Here is a 25,225-nt window from a genome sequence, read left to right on the forward strand (position 1 = left end):
AAAAAAAAAAAAAAAAGGAGAAATTAAATAGTATGGTAGGCAGAAAGAAATATTTGACACCTAAAGGATGCCAAATATTAGAACTATCATCTTCTGCAAAACTTACCATCGAACTGGTGATAGCATAGATGCCCACTTTTCTTACTGCCCAAATATGGAGTGGATTAGAGGAGAATATCTAAACTTGAAGTGTGCTGTGTATTTTACAGGTTGAAATGTTTTGTATGTGGACTATGAAAAACACCAAAACTGACCCTCTTCCCCCCAAAAAAACAAACTGAAAGAAACCATCTCCAAACCCCATTAAAGATAATCTTCTCCAAACTATTTCTGACTTTCTAAAAGGAACAGCTAAAACAAACCACTGCAATTGAACAACACTGTAACCTCAAGGAATACATAACATACTGTTTGCACATGAAACATTCTTCCATATGACTTGTGTGTGATCACCACAAGCATAACAGCACAGCTTGCCAATGCTAATATTGCCACCCACAAAACTCTAACTTTGCAGCAACTTAGATTTGGTAGTATAGGAGCAGTAGCTGAACCACAGTATCCTGCTGACAGAGATCTCATCTTTGGAGTGCTTCAAATGAATTATATGTATACAGGGGGAAGGAGAGAGGCAGGTGGAATTTAAGCATAACACTAATGTTCTATTGATATAATTAGCCATTTATAAGCAGTAGGTAGCACAGCATGGAAGACGTCCTTGAATTGTTTTTGAAGAATGTATTAACAAATACTTTTGCTTCACTAGAATTCATTCTACTGTTATTTTCAAGGTGACTACCCCACTTAAGTCGAAACACCTCCCCCATCTCAAGTTTCAAGCTTTCATGCTGCACAGGAAGTTACCTCTATGTTGATTAATCTTCCAGCCTTGGACTTTAAGAAAATTCCATACTTAGACTGAGAAACTTCAAAATTATATTCTTCTATAAAAAGCTAATTAGTGATATGTGCTGGAGCATTGTTTTCTTCTTCTTCCTTTTAAATATAAATTTAGATTCAGGAATCAAGCCTTGATTTTCAGCAACAAGTTCAAGGACGCAGAAGAGGAATAACCACAACCTGTTATAGAAACATAAACTGAGGTGAGAAACAGCTTGCCAAATAGCTACTATGCCTGAGCCTTAAGTAGAAGAATACAAAAAAATCTGGCTACTGAAAGGTTACCTTTCAGAAAGAAAAATAGAAACAAAAATGTCAGGTAGTTCAATATTAGTTTATTGAATCAGCATTCTTTATCATCACTTCCTAAAAATGATTACAAAGCATATTAAAATATATTACAATATCTGCAAGGAATTTATTGTATAATAAAAGTGCAATAACAATGAATTTAGTTTGCCTAACTAGACAAAGTGAAACGCTCTGCACAGGTCAAACTCCCTCAAAAATAAACGAGTGCCTTTGAAGGGAAAACACAGTATTTAACAAATGTATTAGAAAAGGTAAGCATGTGAAGTAGAAAAAGTTCATGTTCATTTTCTCCATGTTAAGTTATACATACCTAATATACTTCAAATTCTTTGCTTGAATTCCACCAAACTGAGTGCATATTGTGAATGGAAGGAAGTGAGAAGAAAGAGGGTACATTTCAAGTACTGTAGATGAATGATGTTTCAAGTCAGGGACCAGATAGATACTGCTGCTTTTATACCGGGTTCCACACCACTCCTAACTAACAACTGGGACCTCATCCCTATCTGAAGATCTCTGCAAACTCATCATTTTCAAACTTTCACAGTTTTAAATGTCTTTTGCTGTCCTGTAGTGTAGGTCCTGTAACCTTTGAACAGTTATCCCACATTTTCTCTTCAAATCTACAACAAAAATATAATTGATTTCTATGGTAACAGAATTATGGTTGGGAATTACAGCTGTAGCAGAACAGTTGGAGAAGAGCTAAAAAGCAGCAGTCTCTATTTGGGCTTACAGCAGCAGGCTACACCAACAAGCACTGATTTCACAGGATGAATTCTTGGCAGTTTTGAATGATCTCACAGAAAATGTAATCAGAATCCTAAACATAAGATGACACAAATCCAGGACCTTGTTCTTTCTCGAGAAGAGATTAATAACAATATCAACCAAACAACAAAGGTGATCTACTATTGATGTTCCCAATAACTACCTAGAGCACAATTTCATGGGAAGGCAATCCTGCTCCCTTCCCCTCTTCTCATACTCCACACACTGGCTCACTAACTCAGCAGAGCACTATCCAGATTACATCCCCTGAGCAACAGCACCCTACTAGATTGGTTTAGCTGTGCAAGAAATTGCAGTTTAAAGTCCAAGTGAAATGTACTTGAATTTCTATCAACTAAGTATGACCTCTGTTAAGACACGCCAGTGCATGGCGCCACATATCTGCATATATACTTATGTGCATAGCTCTGCATGCTTTTACTCCTTCAGATCAGCAGAGCAAATCCACCTCTTTTACTACATATGCTTCTTGCATTTCCCTTCCCCTTCAAGGCTTGCAGGAAAAGAGCCAATCATTTTAACTGTATCTAAGTGAAGTATTTTAACTTATCAAAATAACACATTTCAGTTTGTCTCCTCTAGTCCAAATTAGCACATTCTCATGGAGTCTGAATAAAAGGCTGTGTTGTCTATTTTACTACCAATAAAACTAGAAAAAATAAATAAATCACTGAGAAACTATTTTGCCCCTCTCCCTTCACTGCAGGAGGATATTTCTACTGGCATGGGATCACACAGCTCCAATGCATTTGGTGTATCACCCCGATTAGCTACATGTAGTGGGAATTCAAACACAGGTCCACCCTGGAATCCTGTTCAGCAGAAGAGCAAGGTAATACAGAGTTGGAAGATCAACATCTTTCTTCAGCTTTTCACACTCTACAGTGGTCACAATATGCAAGCTTTCTTTATTTTTCTTGGTAATTGTCCTTGCAATGCTGATCTAGTTGGTCATTATTGCACAAATTTGTCACTGACTGCAGACACTACATATATTACTACTGGTGCAGCCTGACTTATAACACCCTTGCAATGTCTATATGATACCTTGTGTTCAATCAGAAATAAATTACAAAGAAAATGGGTTACTCTGCAGAAATACAGTAGGTTCACAGTTAAATTTCACAGTTCTATGGAAGAGAATAGAAATGCACAAAGGCTATTTTGGCTCCTAACATAGGTCTAATAGAAATAAAGATGGTGTAATTGAATGATAATAGAACAAAACTAAGACAAATGAAAGAGAGCAAGTCCACAAGACTGATCAACTATGCCAGAATATCTTTGACACGGCCTGGACACCTGGCAAGGTAAAGGTGATTTTCTGTCACTACTTAAAATAGCTTTATTTTTTCACGTGTTAGTGCAGTCACAAATTTCATGGTAGTTTCACATCAGAGTAGAAAAGATGCAGGAAGATAGGAGGTCTGGAAAGATTTAAAGGATGAAACTTGACTGAAAATTTATAAATGTATGATTTAAAGAAAAAGCTGAGGCTCTTCTTAAATCACCTACAAATCTGACTGAAGTCTTAACTTGGACACTACACTCAAACTATTTTCCTCCCCAGTACTGCTGCAAGGATACTAAAACACTTTTTGGCTTGTTCTGTCTCAGAAGGCACTATTGCTACCCCTTACTGAGACTCAAAGAAAAAGTGCTTGAAGTTACAGTACCTTTGATATGCAGGGCATTTCATAGTACAGATGGTGGAGTACAAGTCAGTTCTTGCTCCCAGTCATAGACCTAACCTAACTGCAAAGTGTGACTTCAAAATGAACTGGCCCTCCCCAAAAGACTAAAGTTCACAGGGCCAAAAATTTAACTTTTTTTAAGGTACTGATAAAAATTAGTATGTTTAACATTTTGATTGCGTTGTTAGAAAAATGAATGTTTACTAAGCATCTATTCCTTTTGTGGATTGTTTCCAATAAAGGAAAAATATTTGGAGAGGCCAGTCTACAACTTTATTTCAATTGATGTAAAGATCCCTGTTAGTGGCTCCATCTCTCAAATCTGCCACCATATCAATCCAGTCTCTCTTTGGTGGTGTCAGCTATGTGTTGGCAAAAGATACAGACAAAAACTTCCCTAAAAAATAAAAAAAGTATATAAAATAATATATACAGATACCTGTATAATTACCTGTAAATAGGAATTAAATACCATGAAAATCTTCTGAGACAATTCAAGGTACTTTGAAGATGCTGACTTCAAAAGGAGCACCTTTTCTTTCTGAACAGAATCTGAGGCTTTATTTCAATGAAAACCAGTTTATGTTTTTTCAAACTTATGAAAGCGTTCTGCTCTCACTTTGAAACATTCAGGAATTTGTCTGCAGTGCAGCTAAACTGAAGCCTCAAAAGAAACTCTACAGCCAAAGAAGAAAGGAGATTCTGTTCTTTCAACAATAATACTGAGTATATAGTGCTGTACAAATCCAAAGCAGCAGATATTCAGATAAGACACAGTGATGACAAATAGAAATATATTTTGTACTTTTTAGCTCTAAGTACTGAAGTTTTAAAACCAGTCTGGTCATAAACAAGTCTGGTCATATTCTGAGCACTTCTTAAAGGCTCCTGCCACAACTCCTATTTTACTGTACTCCCAATTAAAATAAGATATAATGAAAGAGATGCTAACATTCACTTGAAGTAGGCTTTTAGCATAGTAAAGGTTCTTTGTTTGGGCAGGTGAATGTAACATTTAGAGCTTCCTTGCATTAACTAAAATAAATAGTTTAGGCAAACTTGTGGTTGCTTAAGTGTCTACATTTGGTGAAGGTCAGCTATTCAATAAATGGGATTTTTTTTCACTGCTTTATGGTTGTAGAGGCAGCAAAATATGGAAGCAGCATCACCTTACCATCACACATTATGATAGATTTATACAAGGCACTTGTGGATAAGCGTTTCTCAGTGATGGTCAGCAGGGACTAATACACAAACATTTCCCTGCTTCTGACTTCAGTAATGTGCGTGAAATGTGTTGTGAGGGTTTAAATATCTAAGCTTAATTTAAAATGTTGGTAGTTTCAAAACATTTGTTGAAATATATCCAAAATCCTCATCCTTCCCTTAGTATTTTTCACTCCGCTGTCTGCAATGGTTTCCTGTGAGACGGTGGCACCAGGTGGGGAGGTAGTGTGCCAGGCAGTTCATATCCATCCAGTTTAATCTTAATGAGATGTTTTGCTAATGCAAACTCCTCCTCATCCAACATTCCATCACCATCACAGTCTGCAAGCTTCCAGATCTTACCCAAAACGCTGTTGGGCAGTTTGGAAGTCACCATCTCTTTCTTTGCATTGATCCCAGATATTTTGCCATTGATTGGTGATAGAGTATAGAAAATCTCATCATAAGCAGGTTTATCTTTGGCAACAACCCACTCATCTTCATCAGCTCCTTCCTTTGCACCTTCTCCATATCCCTGGCCAAAAGGTCCTGCCATGGTGCCATCAAACGCCCCACCATGTACCATCTCTGTGGGCATATTGCTCTCTTCCTGGGTGATGAGACTCATCAGGGAGGCAATCTTGTTGGCCAGCATGTTATCCACAGCTTCAATTAGCTTTGGTTTCAAAGAGTGAAATTTAGTGAAGTCACACATCTCCAATTGCTCCTGTCAATGACATAAAAAAGGTTATGGTGACAGTAGTTAGAAAAGCTTTCGGTACAATGAAAATGATAGGGAATGGATTTCAAATGAAAATAACCTGTAATTTTTTGAAGTAGTTTCCATAACTGAAACTGGAATTTGCCTTGAAAGAGAAGCAAAGCGAACACTACATTTACAACCTGATTTTCAAAATGGCAGTGCTTAAGAACAGAGCATTTGACAATGTTACCTAACAACTTTTCATTTGATGACTTTTTCTACTTGCATACTTCCAAGGGAGTATGCAGAAGGGCTAGCAGGACTAAAGCCCGACTTGCATACTCCCTTGTAAGTATGTGTGTAGGGCCTTAGTCCTGCTAGCCCTACTGCAAGTGCTTAAGGTTAAAAATAAATCCAGGAGTTACCAAGACTGCTCTGATTTTATAGATTAAGCTTCTTTTCTGTGGGTAGGTCATGAAGCAATATCATTTATCAATAGAAAAGTTAGGTTGAGTCGGGTTAAGAGCAGCAGTGATGTTTTGAAGAGCTGCCATAAGTCATGAAATCATTTCATCCCTGCTGAGTTTCCATCTTCTACATAAACTCCTACTAACCCCAGTGAGATTTTTAACTAGGTGAGATGCCCTATTTCAACACAAGTCTAAGCAAGTCCTGTGTCAGACCATAGAAATATTTAAAAATATATTTTTTGTTTTTCTACATGCAAAAGACTATCCAGAAAAAGAGAGGCACGGTGGAAACCTGGTCTAGTACGGGGAGGTTGGTGGCCCTGCCTGTGGCAAGGAGGTTGGAGATTCATGATCCTTGAGGTCCCTTCCAATCTGGGCCATTCTGCGATTCTGTGAAACATACCTACACACAAACACACACAAAAAACCCACAACACTAGAAAAAACCTAACAAAACCAGAATGGCATTAAACTGCTTAAACAGATGATGTTGAAGCTACTTCTCTACACATCTGAACTATAATAAACATAGAAACCTGAGGCACAGAGAAGTTACTTCACCTGTGCACAAAGAAGTTGGGATTTCTCCAAGGAAAAATTTCCAACCAACAAAGATCAGGTTGAAATCAGATGAATTTTATGCACAATCATAATCAGAATTTTATGCATAATCAGGTCAATATTTATTCACAATCACCTGACTTGTGGCAACTGAGCAGTTTAGATTTATTATGTGCAATACATCTTAGAAAGCAAAGGTCAAATCTGCTATCTATTTTCTCATTGTTTTTTCCTCAGTAGAGAAATGGTCTTTCATGTATACATTTGCTGCCATCTGCTGCTGAAGTTTAGTGATATACACTACTAATATGATAAAGTTGTGTGCAAATTGTTTCAATAGCCCAACTGAGAAGTAATATTTCTTATTTCCTATTGTGAACAAAAGTGGCAAAGGGAAGAAAAGCTCAACTTGTCCCTTGCAAAACCCTCTAAAAAGCTCAACTTGTCCCTCTAAAACCTAACATTAAGAAATCCTTTCTCAGTAATCTTGCCTGTGAAAATCTTGTACTAAATCTACAAGTTACTGTCTCATGCAAACAATTGATTCCTAAGTTAAATCTTTTAATTCATAGAAGAAACTTGTGCATCCCTATAGACAGATTAAAATAGTCAGCCATCACTCTATATGTTTAATAATTTAAATATCCCACATAAACTGGGAGTTTTATATAAATGCCCGTCCAGAAAACATTCTCCATCACAGACGTGACTAGCTCCTCTCTCAAGTTCATCAGCTTGGAAGATTAGTTATCTTCTAATTCAAACATCATATAAGATGCCAATGATCTGAGATCAAAGAATTGTGAACTGAAGTTTGGATAATAAATGGAAAAGCATTGATAACACAACCGCTGTCTTTCTCTAAAGGAAGTGGCCAGAAGTCTATACTGAGTTAAAGAAAAAAAAAAGATGACATACTTAAAACTTAACAATGCAAGTATAAACTATGAACTTCTATCTTTCTTCTTCACATAATACAATCTCAAAAGGACAGGAAAAAAAACTGAAAAGCTTTTAAGGCACACTTTTCACATAATACAATGCCTTTGTTATTGGCAAACAGTATCAGTGAGTGCAAGAACAGAGGAAGGTGAACGTGAGTAATGTGTGACTACAGGTATCTTCACCTATCCAAATATCTGTTAGCAATACAAAAGCGGTACAAATACCCATGTTTAGGACACCCCAATTTTATCTGCAGCATCTTCAGAAATGTTTAGTATTTTCTGCCACAAGAGACCAAATATTGGCTAAAAGGTCAGTTCTCATTCCTTAAAGCAATTTCTATGGTCTTGTATCTGCGAATGGACACAATAAGGAAATTATCAGTCATTTTCATTTTGTGCTGCTTCCATGTCATACTAACATGAGTAACTGATTGTTATTTCTGTTACTCCTTTGCCGTTTGCCTGAAGGCTCCAAACTATCATGCTGAGACACTCGGTCCTATCTTTTTTAATTTGGCAATCTTGTTGGAAAATTAATATGATTTGAGTAGGTGCAAACTATCATTTTACCTGCATTTTCCTGACTTCAGGGAAGTCCCCTGCTGAGATATGATATTCTCTTTGCAGCTGGCTATAGATCTCAGGTAACCTGCTGATCAGCTCCTTCTTCTTGTTCTCTTTTCCAAACATAGAGGGCATTTCTTTTTTCAGATAGCTGATGATATAAGCATGTACCTAAGAAGAAGCAAAGTTAAAATCAATACTAGTGCTTATCTAAGCTTAACAACATTAGTGTTCTTCACCCAGGTCACAAAAGTAAGCATAAAGAATATACTCCCTAAGATACCTCAAAGGGCAACATTATCAACGGTTGTTTGTGGAATCTCGCAATTAGAGAAAGAGTTGTCAAATAGATTTTGCTGCTGTCAGCAGTCCTTTTAAGGGAAAAATGAAATCAACTGCATTTAAAAAAACACAGATGTACACTTGGGGAAAAGAAAATTGAGTGCAGTTTGAGGAGCGTTGCACAGCATTTTATCTGTATAGAGACGTCATTCTGACACTACATTCACGGATTGTACAGACAGCATCAGCTGGATGGTCCATCCATGTCATCAGTGGAGAGCTGTAACACTATTTACTTGTCTTGCCAATTATTGTGAAAAGCAACTGGTAATGGCTTGAGTAATCCCAGCATGTTAAGTGGCTGGGCTATCTAATTGAAGTGACACTGCATTCCTACCTATTTACTCAGAGAAAAGCGAGCGCATACAGTCTATATTTATGTAGCCACAGAAGGATGACAGAGCAGTCAGTATGCTATAGTAACAGCATGCCCTGGTTGCTGTGCAAAGCATCAGGAAGAAAAGTAAAGCCATTCTATCATATAAGTAAAGGCATTAATTTAGGATAACAAGTCCTAAACCACTTGGATACTTCAGAATTCTTTGAGTTTCTGATCTGCTGTGACCAAGATAAACCAGCATCCATCCCATATACTGATCCTCCATCCACTCTTCCCCAAGCCATACATTTCTTCCCCTTGGTGCCCTCCCATCACCTTTCACCGACAAAAGGATCTGTGTGGCCAGGCAGTGAGCAATATGGTCCAGGACAATCCTGGGGGAAGACAGACTACTACAAAAAAGCAGCAGTATTAAAACATGAGGATGCCTATATGGCAATGAGTATAATTAACACCACCAAACCACAGCAGAATGTGTCCTACAGTATTCTGTATAAACCTTACACATAATTTATGCAGGGAAAATATGGTTCCATTCTTTTACTACATTCATTTAGAATCTTACTAGAATCTGGAAAAAATATATATTTGCTTATAAAATAAAATAGTGTAACCAGTTTGTCTTTGCATGTCTTAAATTATTATGTTTAAAATACTTTTCTGATTTTTTTTTTTTAAATAAGTATTACGTCTATAGTTGACAAGCACTAACAGTTTCGCTGGTGTGTGCCAAAAGGCATGTATGTTTCTTAAAGATAAGAAAAATTCTCATCAGAATGGGAAAGTGAGTCACAGGACTTAAAAAAAAAAAAAAAAAAAAAAAAAAAAAAAAAAAAAAGTTGTCTAATACCCAAATTTGACAGGAAGTTAAGAGTTTGCACTTGTTTTGGGTTACTGAACGTGTTTAAGAAGGGCTTAAAAACAGAGTTGTATAGAAATAGAGCCAAAAATACCATGCAATGCTGTAAAGATGTTTGAATCAATAATTAAATAATTTAAATAATCAAAGTTCAGAGCAGAGGGCAGAAAGATGACATTGGAAGAATTACACTACTGCTATCCTAAAGATATACAACTTATTCTCCTTCCTGAGCTGATACACATGCCTCATAGGCACTGTGTTTTGTATTCACCTTTATTCATTTCTATTTTATGTTACATAGAAATGCCTAAAAATGATCTGATTGTAGTGATCAGCTCTAAAGTTAGGGAGGCTTTCCAATACAAGTCTTTATTTCCTCTTATTTACCTCTGCATCTTCTTTCTTGAAAAACAGACCATTCAATCAATTTACTGATTCTCTACTGGGTAGAGAAAAACTGGGAAGGATGAGAAAGGGCACACACACACAAAAAAATCCTCAGTTAATTTAGCTAACATCTTTACCTTCGCAAGTCTTGCTCTCTTAATGAGATCGTTGAGCTTCCGCACAGCAGCCTTCTGAGGGAGACTCTGGATATCCTGGAAAAGATCCTGTGCCTCTGCTTCAAAGAGCCTTCGATTCTCTGTGTTTCGGAGAGGTTGGGCCCAGAAGGAGCCGATGTAGACCCGCAGCACCTCTGGAGTATTGATCACCTTTCCTAGGGACCACATGAGTGCACCGTAGACCCTCATCAGCTGCTGTGTGTCCACCTGGTCGGCCTTATTAAGCACGACCCTAATCTTGTCATCCTGGCCCCGGAATGCCTTTATGGCCTCTGAAAACTCATCAGATATATCCAGCTTATGGGCATCAAAAAGGAGGATGATGCGGTCGACCCTCTCAGCAAACCACTGCAGGACCTGGCAGAAGTCATAGCCTGAGGAGAAAATACACTATTACAGTTTTCCTGCTCAGAGGAGAGAATCTCAGAAAATTTAAGGTAGGGTGTAGAATAAGGGGATGATAGCATCTCCCTGGAGAAAAAAAAGAGGTGGACCAACTAGAAAAGAATGGACAGTGAGGTCAAAACAACTGTATCCTACATTTCTTTAGACAGGTTTCGCTGTTACCACCTTTTGTTAATATTGCTACCCTTCTGATTTTCCTCAACCTTTCCATCCATCACCGATGCTACAATCTTTCATGTTGCTGTTAGTTACCAGCTTACACTCACGTTTGCCTCTTTCCAGAGGTTCTGATTTCAGCATGGAGAGTGAGCTGAGCATCTCTGTGGGGCTCTTATCATAGGATCTCCTCTCACTGTTAATGTCAGCCACTCTGAAGGCACCGTCTATCTGTACTAACAAGTGCAAATGCAGCACTTCAGCCTAAGTCACCAATCAAAAATTTTTGGATTTAAAAACCATTTCCAAGCTCCTATCTCTTTGCATTGCAACACTTGCTGTTATTTCTGCCACAGCAAACTCTGAAATCCAACTTACAAGTGATGTGCTGATGGCTTTGAGGATGTGACAGGTTACAGAACACACATCAGCAGTGACCTTTTTGACCATTTGAAACTGACTTTTTGATGTTCTGAAGGAGAGACAGCTTGTAGTGCCTGTCTGAATGCTTTTATGAATGCAGATGGAAGCTTAATCCAGACATCAAAAAGCATTCAGGAACTCTTTAATTTGGAAGTGACACATTCTATCTGCTCTCACCACAAATGATATGGCACTGGGCTGGGTATGCATGTGACTCATCTTGTTGAGTAAGTAAGCGAACTCTGACCAGGAACTGATATTCCAGCCCAGCACCTCCTCTCAGAAAGAAGTGTAGATGCTTCTCAGCCTTTTGCTGCTCTACTGTTGCTACTTCTTCAAAAGTTTGTTCCAAAGACTACTGTCAACTACTATATCCAGACTGAGGGTGTCTCAGAAGTTACATCTACTTGCAATTGCAAGCGCATATTAAAAAGCCACAAGTCACCCTCACACCCAGCTAAGGGATGGAAGGGAGCAACAATGAACAGCACTGCAGAACACTTCAGCTCATCCTGAGCTTCAGGTGGGATGGAGCCAATGCCTCCAGCAGAGGCACCGGGATCAGGTGACAATAACATCCTCAGCAAGGAGACAGAGAACAAAACAGAATGATGTGGATGAGATGAAAAAGTTGGGAGAGATACGGTGCGAGCTGACCAGGTCTGCAAAACACTGATGAGAGCAATGAATGTGCATTCTTATGTCTCAGTGGCCCAGGGCAAAGTACCAGCCGTAGGCACAACAATCACGAGCCCCACAGCTATGCAATCATGCAGTACAAGTGGGGTCAATTTTCTGTGCCAGTCAGTAACAAAGATTAAGACAAATGATAGACTTCTCCTTTTGAGAGAAAAGTAAATGATTTCCAGATTGCCCTAACACCATTCCCAGAGTTTCTCCAACTCAGAAAACAATCAGGGAGAACCTGATGGGTGGCACCCAACCTCTGTCAACAGGGACAGGCAGAGCATCCAGTTCTTCCACCCCTGGGGTTGGTGTTACTGCAGCAGCAGCACGCAGGTAACTCATGGATGAATGCTGCAGTGAAGAGCCTCCATGTATGGAGAAAGTATCCACTCACTTCATGAAACTGGGGTATGCAGAGTGTTGGAGCAATTGCCATAAAAACAAGCCTGCAAACACACAAATTGTGGACCTGGATAGGAACAGCTGTTGTCAGAAAAAAGTCGACTGCTCTTTTCTTGTTATGGGACAGGCATGCACCTAAACTTGCCCACTATTTCAAACGCAGCTCAGTCCCACACAAAAATACAATTTTTTTCTTTTTCTTTTTTTTTGCTAACTCTGCTGTCCTGGAGTGAATTTCCAGTTATGCCAATAAAAAACTGCATTCCTGTTGGCAGCCAGATCCCAAGGATTACAGTGCATCACTGCAGGGAAAGCCTGACACATTGCTTTGCTACATACATCACATTTCCTAATATTCAACTACATTTTCAGAAACAACACAGAACTGAGAAAATTATGAGTATCTAATAATTCTGATTCTAAAAAATGCAAGGTAAGCAACATCCTGCATTTTGTGATGAGCTCTTTCCCCATGCTTCTTTAAACTTTTGGCTTAGGTTTTGGTACCAGTTAGCTTCCCAGACAGAAAAATGTACATTTCCTTTTCTGTCACCATGCATTCAATGGCATTTTCAGTAAAATCATTGAGGTGTGGTCCCTGAACACTACAAGAGGAGAAGCCACCACATTTTCTGAGTAATTACTTTAATCCTGCTGAGGACAACCAATCTAACAGCCATGAATCAAATTCCCCTCCCTTTCTCAAAGCAGTTCCTCCCCACACCCTGGCAGCCGTTGCCTCATCTTTCTCCTTTCCTTACACTCATTGTTCCTTCCAAATATTGCAGACTGTACCCACATTTGTGTCTGAAATCAGCTTTTGTCCCCAGCAATGCTGCAGAACCTCCTCGCGCACTCACGGGGTGGCAGCAGCATAGGGACAGCCATTGTCTGATGGGACAATGCCAGCACACATCTGCACTTTCTCATCGAGTCACTTACACAGACAGTGAACTGACAGGCAGGAAGCTTCGGGCAAATGTTCCTACTGACAACAGGAGCAGGAAAGGTGCATCAGAAAAAAAGATAGCTTTGAATATTGTCCTCACTGCACATTTTTGATCCTCCAGAAAGCAATCAGCTTTTCAAAAAGCAGTTCATCCCTGGCCACTTTGTCAGCTTTCCAGGGCTATAGATGTAACAAGCTGGGAAGCAATGCACCACCAGTATTTCTGCAGTCCCTTAAATTTTTTCCTGTATTTTGAAATTAAAAGCTGATATGTGCTTGTTGATGAAAAGAGTGAAGTTGAGGTCCTGTAACCTAAGAATGATTTTTACTCTTCCATCAAGCATGCTAAAACACAGCCAGAAAAAAAATAAGCTAAACTTCCTGGGTGTCCCTTCCTTGGAGACACTGAAGGTGAGGCTGGAGGGCTCTGAGCACACTGATCCAGCTGTAGATGTCCTTGTCCTTGCAGGGGAGGTTGGCTAGATGGCCTTTAAAGGTCCATTCCAACTAAAATGATTCTATAATTCCTCCTCTAGAAACCTAACTGAACAACTCAGACATGAATAAGCACCAATCATGTACGGGACAGAAAGCAACTAATAATAACGCTTCTGAGGCATTATTTCATGTCACATTCTATTGTTGGATTATGAAAAATCTCATTTTATGTATATCCTTTAGAAAATAGCATGAAGTTTCATTAGCAAAACTTGACCTTAAAAAGAAATAAAAAGATGATGAAGACTAAAAAAAGAAACAAAACAAGCAAGCAAAAATTAAAACCCTGTAAAATTTTGAAATACAAAAGTCTGAAGTTCTCAGAAAAGAAATTCTGCTAAAGAATCTCCAGGTATGTTTAGAGCTTCCTGGCAAGCAAAGAAAAGAGCGCCCATGTTTAAGTCTTGTAACCAAATTCAGTGAAAGGAAATGGCAGCTCCAACAGCAAAGAGCACAAGCTGTCACCTTATTCAGTTAGGAACAGAATTTTGTCTGATAGAGGCATATTTAAGGACAACAGAAAATATCCTGTAGAATCTGCTTTCATTTGTATTCCTTGATTTAAGAAGGAAATCCAAACACTCAAACTTCAAAATGTGCTAAACTAGGCTCATTTAGCATATGCTGAAGTCATTCTAGAAGCAGTTCAGACAGGCCATGCAGTGCAGCATCACAGGATAAGTCAAATTTGCACTCCACAAAACCACTAGTATCAGATCTGCATAAGCAATTTAGAAGTCATATAAAGGAAACGTATCTGACTACAAAATATTTCAAACACAGGCAAGCACAACATTGCCTAAACAAAACAGCATGCAATAAGTCCCTATAGCTCCATATAGCAAGGTGCAGGTACACCACGAATGCTGACTGCCAAATCTCATTTATGGTACAACCATGCTGGCTAAATTTAAACAGTATCCAGCAGAAGCACATTTTTGATTGAAGAATTATCCCAAGTTATGTATTCGAGAAAATCCTTAACACACTGAAAAACATCTTGATGAAATATAACTAGTCAAATTAAAACCCTGTTAATAGACAAAAAGGGCTTAAACTTATGACCAAGCACTGTCTACGTGAAAATCTACTGCATCAAAGGGCAGGCCGATTAGGCCATTAAAACAATTGATAAGGTACAAACCATATTGTTCAGAAATTGACCCTGGAATGAAACACAACCTTATCCCACACGCCTATCAAGTCTGGTGCTTCCTTGGCAATCCCTGACAGCACTGAATTTTGCCATTCACTCGCTCACTTTTTTCAATGCTGGCAATAACGATGCTTCCATTTTCTGGATATTTCACGTTCACTTCCATACTGTTACGGAAGTGGCAGCAGATACTTGAATACTGCCAAGCATTACTTCCTCTTAAATTAAAAAATGAAGAAGGAGAAGGATAAAGAAAACTGGATTCCAAAGCAGCAAAGCAGAATCAGGATATTAAAAGACCATCTTAGGTAGCAAGTGTGCTCAGTTATTTTCAGCTCCTGCAACTCACCCCTGCTTATGCGCTGTTTCTCTCCAGAGAGGATGCCTGGGCTGTCAATGATGCTGATACTCTTCAACACCTGGTTAGGCAACTGAGAACACAGGAACCTGCCAACAAGGTGGAGAGAAATAAATATTACCAAAGAGCTCCAGCTTATATATAAATTGTACCTTGAGAAATCTCCTTTATGTATTAGCTTTTGGAAAGACTTAAGTGATATTAAACAAAAATGAAAGGGAAAAGGGAAAAGGAGAAAAGGGGGAAAAAGTTTTTGAAGTCCTTAGTGAACCCTTTTACTCCTATGTTTGTCACCACACTTTCAAAACTAAACTAAACAAAACAAAGAAATGAAAACTTAGGCCATTCATGTAACATTTAGAAAACCAAAAATCACCACACTGTATAAAACAAACATTTTGCTAGGATCCAGATGGGCATATATAAGAAATGATGGCTTATGTTCTTTGAGTTTTGCTCAAATTCAGATAGTCAAAAGAAGAAGGGAAGCAGATGGAAAGCCACACAGACAATGTGTTTAAATTACTGCCAAGTCAGCCCTCACTTACTCTGGCAGTGGTTGAATGGTGACTGCTTCTACCTTACCAACCTTCTGGGATGGCTTTTGCAGAGGAATGTAAATAAATAGCATTTCTCTTAAAAACAGAGTAAAAGCTTCCATTCTATCAGAACTGAAAGTTTAAATTACAGACAATGTGCTTAGAGCAATAATCTCTATATATGTGACAGGACACAATTTCAGTGGTGGTGTTATGAAAAATAATAACTCACGTAGCCTCTGAGAGTTACATCTCCCACAGGTTCAGAACATCTCACATCTAAGATTCAAATTATTCTGATGCTTCTGGAATAACTCGTGATTAAAAAAAAAAACAAGAATTTTTACCTCCCTTCATCATGAACTGCTTTTAAGAGATTTGCATAAGAGTTTAATCTTCTTATGGGGCAGTGGCTGAAGACTATACTGACAGGTGCACAGTGTAATCCAGCCTCTGCAAAGCTTGCACTCTACCACAGAAGACAAACTGGACAGTCAAATAAAAAGCTGCCATGAGAAAGCAAAGTAAGAACAGTGGGGGTTACTGAAGATACTATAATGAAGTCTAGGGCATTTTCAACTAAGTAGGAAAGAGAAATGAGATGCCAGTTTTGAATAGCCAGCAATATGATCAGAGCAGCAGACTGAGGGCGGTGCTGGGGAAAGAGGCAACTACATCTCAGCTGCAAAACGAAGACAAAGGAGCTAATGTGAATGCCGAGGAAGATAAGGTTGCTTACAGCATTGCAGTATAACAACATCACAGTCACCAAAAGTACTTGAATAATTTAGCTAGATACTTTGAATGTATCTCTCTTTAGCCAGTAAATAACCCATGCTTGCATATGATTCAGAACCTGACAGCATGAGCTAGACTGATTGTTTAGCAAAAAAAAAAAAACAAAAAACAAAAAAAAAAAAACCAAAACCAAAACTCTTTCCTTCAAACAAAGCACTATTACATGTTCAGTGCAAATACTTACTTGTGGTGAAAAATACCATTCACAGTATGATTATGACAGCCGTTTTCATAGATAACCTAGTGCACAATGGTGAGGACAGAACTCATCTAGTCATCTCACAAAAAAAGGGACCCCAAAGACAATACTAAAAATTGAAGCTGACTGCAGCTTCCCACAGCTCATATTATCTCTCAGAAAACTGATAGCCAAGCTGACCATAAGCAGCCACAAATTTTCTTCTGTGAATATGCACAGCAAGAGATAAAACTGTACATGATAAACTTTTAACACATATGCCAGTGTTTATCAGCCAAACAGGAAAGATTATTGTTAAGAGAGAACCAATTTAGATTAATTGGCTCACAAAAGTAGACCTCCATGTCAAACTACCATCAAACACAGGAAGAAAACAAGGTGATTACTCACACAATACGGACAAAGTTATTAATAACGTCCAAATGGAAATATTTAGATGGTGAGTTAAGCTAATTGCAACATTCACAGCCCCTGAACAACTTCTGTAAATACACAGCAAGCATCTAGAAGATATTGCTATTATCCTGCTCTACTGCAATGCTTGAAAACCAGCTTCATCTGTTCCAGTCATCAAAATTAATCACTTTCCGACAGGTCTTTTTACAGATATCCCTACTGTTCACAACTTTGAAGAGTTTCTGAAAAATCTCCAGTGTATGAGATCAGTTTAGAAAAACAAGACAGCATCAAGGAAAGTAGATCTTTCTGTATTTTGGATGGTAGTTTTTAAATAATAGCATTTGTCTATCACCTATTATAAGTACTGTAACTATAACACTAAATAATAGTACTTGTCTATTAGTTTTATTGAGCAGAGGAATTTGTGAGCAAACTAATCCTGAGTTCCAGCTGGCACAATGTCTTAAAACCAAGTCAGCTCTAAGCTAGTGCCCCTATTTGAACACTTATTTCACGCTGCTCTAAAAGAATACAGCAGAGAAGACTTGGCAAGCAATATTGATGCTTGAAAGTAGAATTAAGTAGAAATTGAGACTTAAAATCAAAAGATAGTAAACAATCAGATCTCACCTGTTTAGGAAAGCATTTCCAAACCGGCTGAGCTTACGGAATGGCTTCTTCGGATCAACAACCAGGGCATTTCCTGGAACGCTTCCTTCTGATTCTCCATACATCACAGCAATGAAAGAATCCGTGGTAGGTTCGGGGCCAATCCGCATGCCTGGGAAGTCTTGTTCCAGCAAGTATCTAGTGATGGAGAATATATAAAGTAACAGAATGAATGATTGAGAAATAAGACAAAAGTCAATAACTACAATGCTCTTGAAAATTCTGAAGGATATACACAATAGAATCATAAATTCAGTAAACACAACAGAACCATAAAATCACATTTTTATCTTCATTTCAATGTTCGTATTAGCTAGGAAAAGTTAAAAAGATCAAATTCCAGTTTTTTTACAAGTAGGTAAAAAGATAAAGTCAGTCCCTTCACAAAAACAGAGTTGAAAGTATTCCCTCAGCTGCAGCACCTGAGCCATTAAGATGGATATTTCTACCAAAGATCACAGTACTGTGATTTTAGCTTACACTAAAAGACATCATTTTCTTTTGCCCATGTTTTCAACCCTTACAGTGTTTCTAGTACTGAAAGGGAGTGGTTTGAAACACAGCACATGAGTAGCATCAGCTTGCTGACAGATCTAACCGTTCAATGAACTCTGTTGCAACACAGGATTTTTACTAACTTCACCTTTCCACAGGTGGAGACAACACAGTTAGGAGACAATATACCTACTTTTATTTGGGAGTGAGGAAAGGGCTTTTATTCTGGTCTGTATATTAGAAAACTGTTGTTAAATAAGTTAGACCCACAGAACTTCAGGGAAAAAGGTAACAACCATCCTAGAGGCGTGAGATCAGGCAATGCTGGATAGAAACCATCTTGCATCCCTTGTGAGCAATCTGCTCACAGACACAGACTGCATGTAGACACTGGGTCAAGTCTGATACAGCAAGTCGAGGCTTGACAAGAAGCTCCTGGAGCAGCAGTGAAAAACATCATACTGGATCAAATGCACACAAGAGAAGTCCCAGATCCCACAGGATCACAAAGAACCACATCTTGAAGGGGACAGACTCTTTAGCAGGTTCTGTTGTGATAGGACAAGGGGAAATGGTTTCAAACTAAAACAGGGGAGATTCAGATGAGATATAAGGAAGAAGTCTTTTACAGTAAGGATGTCGAGGCTCTGGAACAGGTTGCCCAGAGAGGTGGTGGATGCCCCATCCCTGGAAACACTCAACATAAGTTGGACCAGGCTCTGGGCAACATGATCTAGATGTAGGTATCCCTGTTGATTGCAAGGGATTTGGGCTAGATGGCCTTTAAGAGTCCTTGAAAACTTTAATGTTTTGATGATTCTATTACATCTCTGTAGGGGATCCGAATGCAGGCTAGGACACCTCCATGTAATAGGATCACTGCTCTCAATCAGAAAAGCTCATGAAACTGGTAGGCATTGATGATGAACCTTCAGTGGTGGTCTTCTTCTAGATGACTAAAAAATAATCTCATATCTTGCTCATGAGGCTGCCAGCACATGCAACACCTGCAGACTTTACAAAGAGTTGGCAGCATCATGCACCTTTCAGGATTTTCAACATGCATTTTTTCAGCTCAGTACTAAAAAAAATAGTGTAAATTCAAATTAACTGTGTATATGAGACATAGAACAAACATGAACAAAGTGCTATGGAGCTGCAGTACTTCCATGCTGACTTCAAAGATGCTGTTTTAGAAGCCAAACTCTGGAAGTGGTGACAATGCAGGAAGGCACGAGCTACTTCAAATACAGGTCCCACCCAGCAGCCAGTGCTATGCCTGGTGCAGCTCTTTAGCAGACAGCAAGCACTTTGCAGGGCAGGTATTTTCCATTAAGGCGCTGGCTCACAGACGCACATCCAGAATCAGGACAGCCTAAAATAAACTCCAAGATCTTGAGTGCTGGCGGTACAAACTATATCATACTTCCTCTGGTTATGAAAATACCGCTTTCACTCAACCACACAAAAGGGAAGAGCAGCCTTCTATAAGCTAAAAAGTTGCAAATGTCTTTGTATCGCATGTGATTTTAGCACAGGAAACTACCTGGATTTTTAGTATCCGTGACCACATGCCCTCCTCAGGAATTTTCACCAGAGGGAGTTCAAAAAGATTCACAGGAAGAATGCTTAAAAATAGCAAGTGCCCCAAAGACAGTCTGGATCAAACAGCAGACATCCTGTTGACTCGAGGAACTTGCTCTTCTCTCTTTGTTTTCACCTGGGCTATAACCTTTCTGCTGCACTAATAACCATTTGTCTACATCCCTTGGCCAGATCTATAGCCAAACTCCGGGAAACCAGTTCACAAGGTTCCAGAGATAGCAATGATTACTCACAGTGGCGGATGCTGATAATCATCTAAAGTCTGCACGCTTCAGTTCAGCCACGCTAACATACAAACACAGGCTAGTTGGACAGACGAGCAGTGGGCAAGGATGCAGCGTGATGTATGGAAAGACTGGCTGAGCCTCTTTTCATAGGGCTGCTCCATTCTACATGAGACCGCAAATCCTCTGCATTTTTTTTTTTTTTTAAACATAACAAAACCAACAGGAAATGTTTGCTGCAGTACAAGAATTCATACAATCATGGAATCATAGAATGAGTTGGAAGGGACGTTAAAGATCATCTGGTCCCCTGCTGTGGGCAGGGCTGACACCCACCAGATGAGGCTGCCCAGGGCCCCAACCAACCTGCACTTCCACACCCAAGCTGTAGGGATACCTACAGCTTCTCAGGCAGCCTGTATCAGCACCTCACTGCTCTCTGAGTGAAAAATTTCTCCAACATCTAGTCTAAATCTCCCCTGCTTTAGAAGCATTCTCCTTTGTGCTTTCATTCTGTTTGAATAACAAAGAAATAAAGGCCTCTCCATGTCAACCCCAACAAAAAAATGATGCAGCCCATTCTTGCCATACACTGAACTGCACACCAGATACTACAGCTACAATAGGGAGCTTTCTCAGAACTACTTTGGCTGAAGTAAATAGAAGGAAGTTTACCATCTTCACCTCTGCGTAATACCTCTGAGCACAGTAAGATCATCAGCTGGCAAGCTAAGGAATTCACTTCTGGTTTTCCTCATCACAGTAAGTACATGGAAGAATGCAAGAGAAAGAAAGCAATAGAAAAAAAAAAAAAAGCAAGAAAGCAAGCAAGAAAGAAAAACCCAGCACTCAGTCTCACACTTCTCAAAGAGAAGACTTAATAAGTTAAATGTATCACACTGGAAGTTCGATGCATGGTGGGAAGGAAAGTAAAAGTTCAGTGACTACAGAGTTGCAGTGAAGACCCCTGTCTCTGGTACACCTCTATTCTCTTCTCCTGTCCCTCCTTTTGCCACTCTGAAGCAGCCATGGGAAGCTGAGAGCGTTCCAGAAGCTACACAGGTACAGTGCCAAGTAGCTTACAGAGATAAGCACTTGGCACTCAGACATCCTCCCACCCTGTTAAAAAAAACAATCAGACAAGCATTACCACTTGGGCCTGGGTATTGCTGTTTGAGTTGTCAGCACTGTCAGATACCTGACTAAAATGGCATTGTCATAATACATCTTACTCAGTGAAACCAGGAGGTTACAACCTCCTGGTTTCACTGCATTGTTCCAAGTGCAAAGTGTATCAGCAGCATCAAGGATAAAAAAAAGAGGGGCTGACAGTGATTGTTTTCCCATCTCCATCTCCTGGGACATGTGGTCATTGCTAGATCAGTGTTTTCCATGAAGACTTGTGGAAGGAACTGGGTGGATGTGTCTGAGCCATGAAAATGTACAGTTCTCACGATAATTTCCAAATCAGATTACACTGTGCTGGGTAATCAGAATGAGTAAAGCTGAAATGAATATTCGCCAGCAGAACGGATTCGTGGATTCACATATGAACGTGATAGCAAACACTGAAATAGACTGTGTCCTTCTGATTATGAAATGAAGAAAGGTGAAGCAAAACCTGCTTTAGTTAAGATTTAAAGTAATGTTTGCTTGCCAAAAGGCTACTGGCAAAAATAAAAGGAAAAATGAGATAAGGTCTAACTTCCTTCTGAAGAAAACTAACCCTGAATTATAACAATCTTGAGAGGTTACGGCATTTTTCCATGAAAAATCACCCTCTGAGCTCGATTTTGATTATCAGTTACTGTGACATAACCTCTATACTATTGTTATAAACTGCTGCTGTTGAAGAGTGTTTCCCTATCCTGCTGCAGCCAGCTGCTATCTACAGGTATTATCTATTCCATGGCAAACCCTGATGTAATGAATGCTTATCTGCCCCCTAGGAAGGTGCTGGTGCTGAGGTCAGCCTGCAGAGCACTAACAACTGCTTTGTCACTGACAGGGTCTCAGAGGTCAATTCCTGAGATCTCCAGCACTTAGTGAAGGAAGAAACCACACTGTGATTTACCTGAATAGGGATGGGATGAAAGGGGCAGGTAGGGAAAAAGAAGGGCACAACACAGTAAAAGAAATTGCTTCCTCCATTCAGTCAGAAATTTTAATAAGAACTATGAGAAAACAGGTTTGAAACCTTTATGTAGGTCAAATTCAGTTGAAATTTACCAGAAGGTTCAAGTCTGTCCAGACCTCCTACCCCAGCAGAGATGACTACAGTCTCACTGCTGTGGGAAATTAGGGTAAAATGTTTGGAAATGAAATTTCCTTCTTCATCCAGACAGTATGTTAATACCAGTTAGCCCTACTGCTGAATATTTTACTGTTAACGTGGTAACGTTACTTACAAAGCAATAGCACCAAAAGTACTTGTGAACCACCTCGAGGACCATCATACTGACTTAATCCCAGTACTTAACATGGGCACCTGTAAAGGACAGAAATTCTGAATGCCCATAAAGGAAGACTGTGAGTTCTCATCCAAGGCAAAGTGCTACAGGAGGGGAAAAAAAATCCTATGAAATGACCCAGCAATTCAGCTGGCAGGTGGCACATGTTCAGGTGCACAGTATTCTGGCCTGTTCTATCTCCAGGTTACCCAAGCCCTCATCACCCATGTAGGAACAATTGGGGTGTTCTACAATCTATCACAGAACCACTGAATTGGAAGGAACCATTAAAGACTATCTAGCCAACGTCCTCTGCAACGAACAGGGACACCTACAGTTAGGTCAGGTGCTCAGAGCCCAGTCCAGCCTGACCTTGAGCATCTCCAGGGATGGGGCATCCACCACCTCTCTGGGCAATCTGTTCTGGAAATGCTTACCCGGAAACACACCCAGACCACCAACACCGCTATCATGTGATCACAAGCAACAATGAAAATGAATCAGGGTGGCTAAAGAAATGCTAGGAAAACCTAAGTCACCCAGCCAACAAACACACACTTCCTTTCAGCTAGCATTGGGGATCCTGAAACTGAGTTTCCCTTCTTTTAGTGACAGCCCCACTTCTATTTTTAATGCGGTGCTCCAAGCAAACCTGCTCTGTGTGTCCACAGGAGTTCAGTCCCCACCAAAGAGCCTTGCTCAGCTCAGAGCTCCTATGCAGCTGCCAAGCAGGAAGGGAACACAAATACCTATGCAAACATCTGAGATAGCACAGGTGAGCAAAGGCAAACTGTGCTCTGCAGAACAGGAGGGAGGGAGCCGCACATTGCAAAAGAAACACTGTTACAGGCAGTAAACTTTGGAACTAAAAGGGACATATTTGTATCATTTACAGAAGGTTAAAACTTCACCCAAGGACCTCTCAGCATCTTCTGCAGAGTTCTAAACGATCTTTATAAAATCACAGCATTGTTTGAGTTGGAAGGGACCCTAAAGGGCCGTTTAGTCCAACTCCCACACAATGAACAGGGACACCCACGCTAGATCAGAGTGCTCAGAGCCCCATCCAGCCTGACCTCGAGCGCCTCCAAGTATGGGGCACCCACCACCTCTCTGGGCAATCTGTTCCAGTGCCTCAACACACTTATTGTAAAAAACTTCCTCCTTATATTTCAGCTGAATTTCTCCTATTTTGAAACAATTTCCCCTTGTCATATCACAACAGACCCCACTAAAGAGCCTGTATCCTCATTTCTCATAGCCCATCTTCAGATACCGAAATGAAACATGAGACAAACACACCAAGACAAATGCAGGCATTCTCCAGCTCCCTAAAACCCCTGCAAACTTCACAACGAGAACAGAAAAGATATAAAAACACTACGAAAGTACCAACTATATTTTGAATTTAAGAGAAAGAAGAAGTGGAGATAAGGTTACATGGTCATTGACGACTGATGCCCTCTTAACGCAAAGTAACCAGTTCTGAGAAAAGTTAACAGGAAGTACCCAACGAGGTTACTGCCAGCGCGACGTGAAATCGAGAGAACCTCCTTAACCAGGAAGTTGGCAGAATGAACCGCGGAACACCGAGCACGCCCGGCAGCAGCGCCATCCCCAGCACGGGGCACCCCGCGCCGCCCAGCTCCTCGCCAGCACCTGCACGGGCGGCACCCGCAGGAGGCGAGAGGGGCTCGGCGAGGCAGCGCCGCTGCCGGCTGGGGCGGCTCCCAGTTGCGGGGCACGGGCCGGGGTCCGCCACCTACCGGATGAAAGTGGTCTTGCCGGTGCTGTACTGCCCCACCAGCAGCACCATGGGCTTGTTCTCGAAGTCAGCCTCCTCCAGGGCGGGCGAGTGGAACTCATGGAAGCGGTAGTGCTCCTCCAGCGGCAGCAGCTTGCGGAGGTAGAGGTCCCGCAACCCTCCGGTCACCGTCTGCACCACGTCGCCGCCGCCGACTCCTCGCTCCCGCCCGCCGCCCTGCTTCCCCAACCAGCTGAACATCCCGCCGCCTCCTGCCCGCACCGCACCGCACCGCTCTGCCCGCAGCGCCGCTCCGCTCGTCCCTCCCCCGGCACGGCACGGCACGGCCCTGCCCGACGGGGAGGCGGTGCCAGGGCCGGGAGCGCCCGGGGGGGGAGGTGGCTGTAGCATACAATATGGCCCTAACCGAGCCGCCCCAACAAACCCGCCCCCAGCAAATTAAAGATTTCCTCGGCTGCGGAGCTGATGCTGAGGCCCCTCGCAATGAAACCGGAGGTTCCTCTGGCAGCTCAGCCGCCCGGATGCCTTTCGTGTTTCCCTGCTGACGGCTCCGCGTGTCGCCGAGTGCCGCCGCTCCGCTGCCGCATTAGGAGCAGCCCTAAACGCGGAGGAAATTCCCCCGATGGCATTCGTGTTTTGTCGTCCTGTTCAACCGTAGGTCTCTGTAGCACGTTCAGCCATCCGGGAGGATCACTTTTTCCACACATTTTAGAATAGATTTTAACAGAATACAATAAATATGCCAAGACATGGAGGACATCCATAAAACGAATACTTTCTAATCTCTCCACT

General features: G+C 40.6%; 1 protein-coding gene across 1 annotated transcript; it reads right to left on the reverse strand.

The window, feature by feature from the left end:
* Window positions 1-1,221: 1,221 nt before the first annotated feature.
* EHD4 (EH domain containing 4) lies at window positions 1,222-24,814 on the reverse strand. Its single transcript, XM_031593543.2, has 6 exons — window positions 24,435-24,814; window positions 17,856-18,032; window positions 15,282-15,379; window positions 10,218-10,630; window positions 8,156-8,320; window positions 1,222-5,631 (listed from the first exon to the last, which is right to left on the reverse strand). Exons 1-6 carry the CDS (start codon window positions 24,671-24,673, stop codon window positions 5,095-5,097), a joined length of 1,629 nt encoding a protein of 542 aa, XP_031449403.1. The 5' UTR covers window positions 24,674-24,814; the 3' UTR covers window positions 1,222-5,094.
* Between the last annotated feature and the right edge of the window lie 411 nt (window positions 24,815-25,225).

This window comes from Phasianus colchicus, chromosome 5 (genome assembly GCF_987193195.1).
Source record: "Phasianus colchicus chromosome 5, bPhaCol1.hap1.1, whole genome shotgun sequence".
Lineage (NCBI taxonomy): Eukaryota > Metazoa > Chordata > Aves > Galliformes > Phasianidae > Phasianus > Phasianus colchicus.

What these genes read in the sequence shown, in the direction of transcription:
- EHD4 (XM_031593543.2), bottom strand. Translation starts at nt 24,673, where the DNA reads ATGTTCAGCTGGTTGGGGAAGCAGGGCGGCGGGCGGGAGCGAGGAGTC. An exon ending in AGAGAGCAAGACTTGCGAAG is followed by an intron (nt 8,321 to 10,217) that starts GTAAAGATGTTA and finishes GCTTCTTCTTAG; the next exon opens with GTACATGCTTATATCATCAG. An exon ending in CTGAAGTCAGGAAAATGCAG is followed by an intron (nt 5,632 to 8,155) that starts GTAAAATGATAG and finishes TGTCATTGACAG; the next exon opens with GAGCAATTGGAGATGTGTGA.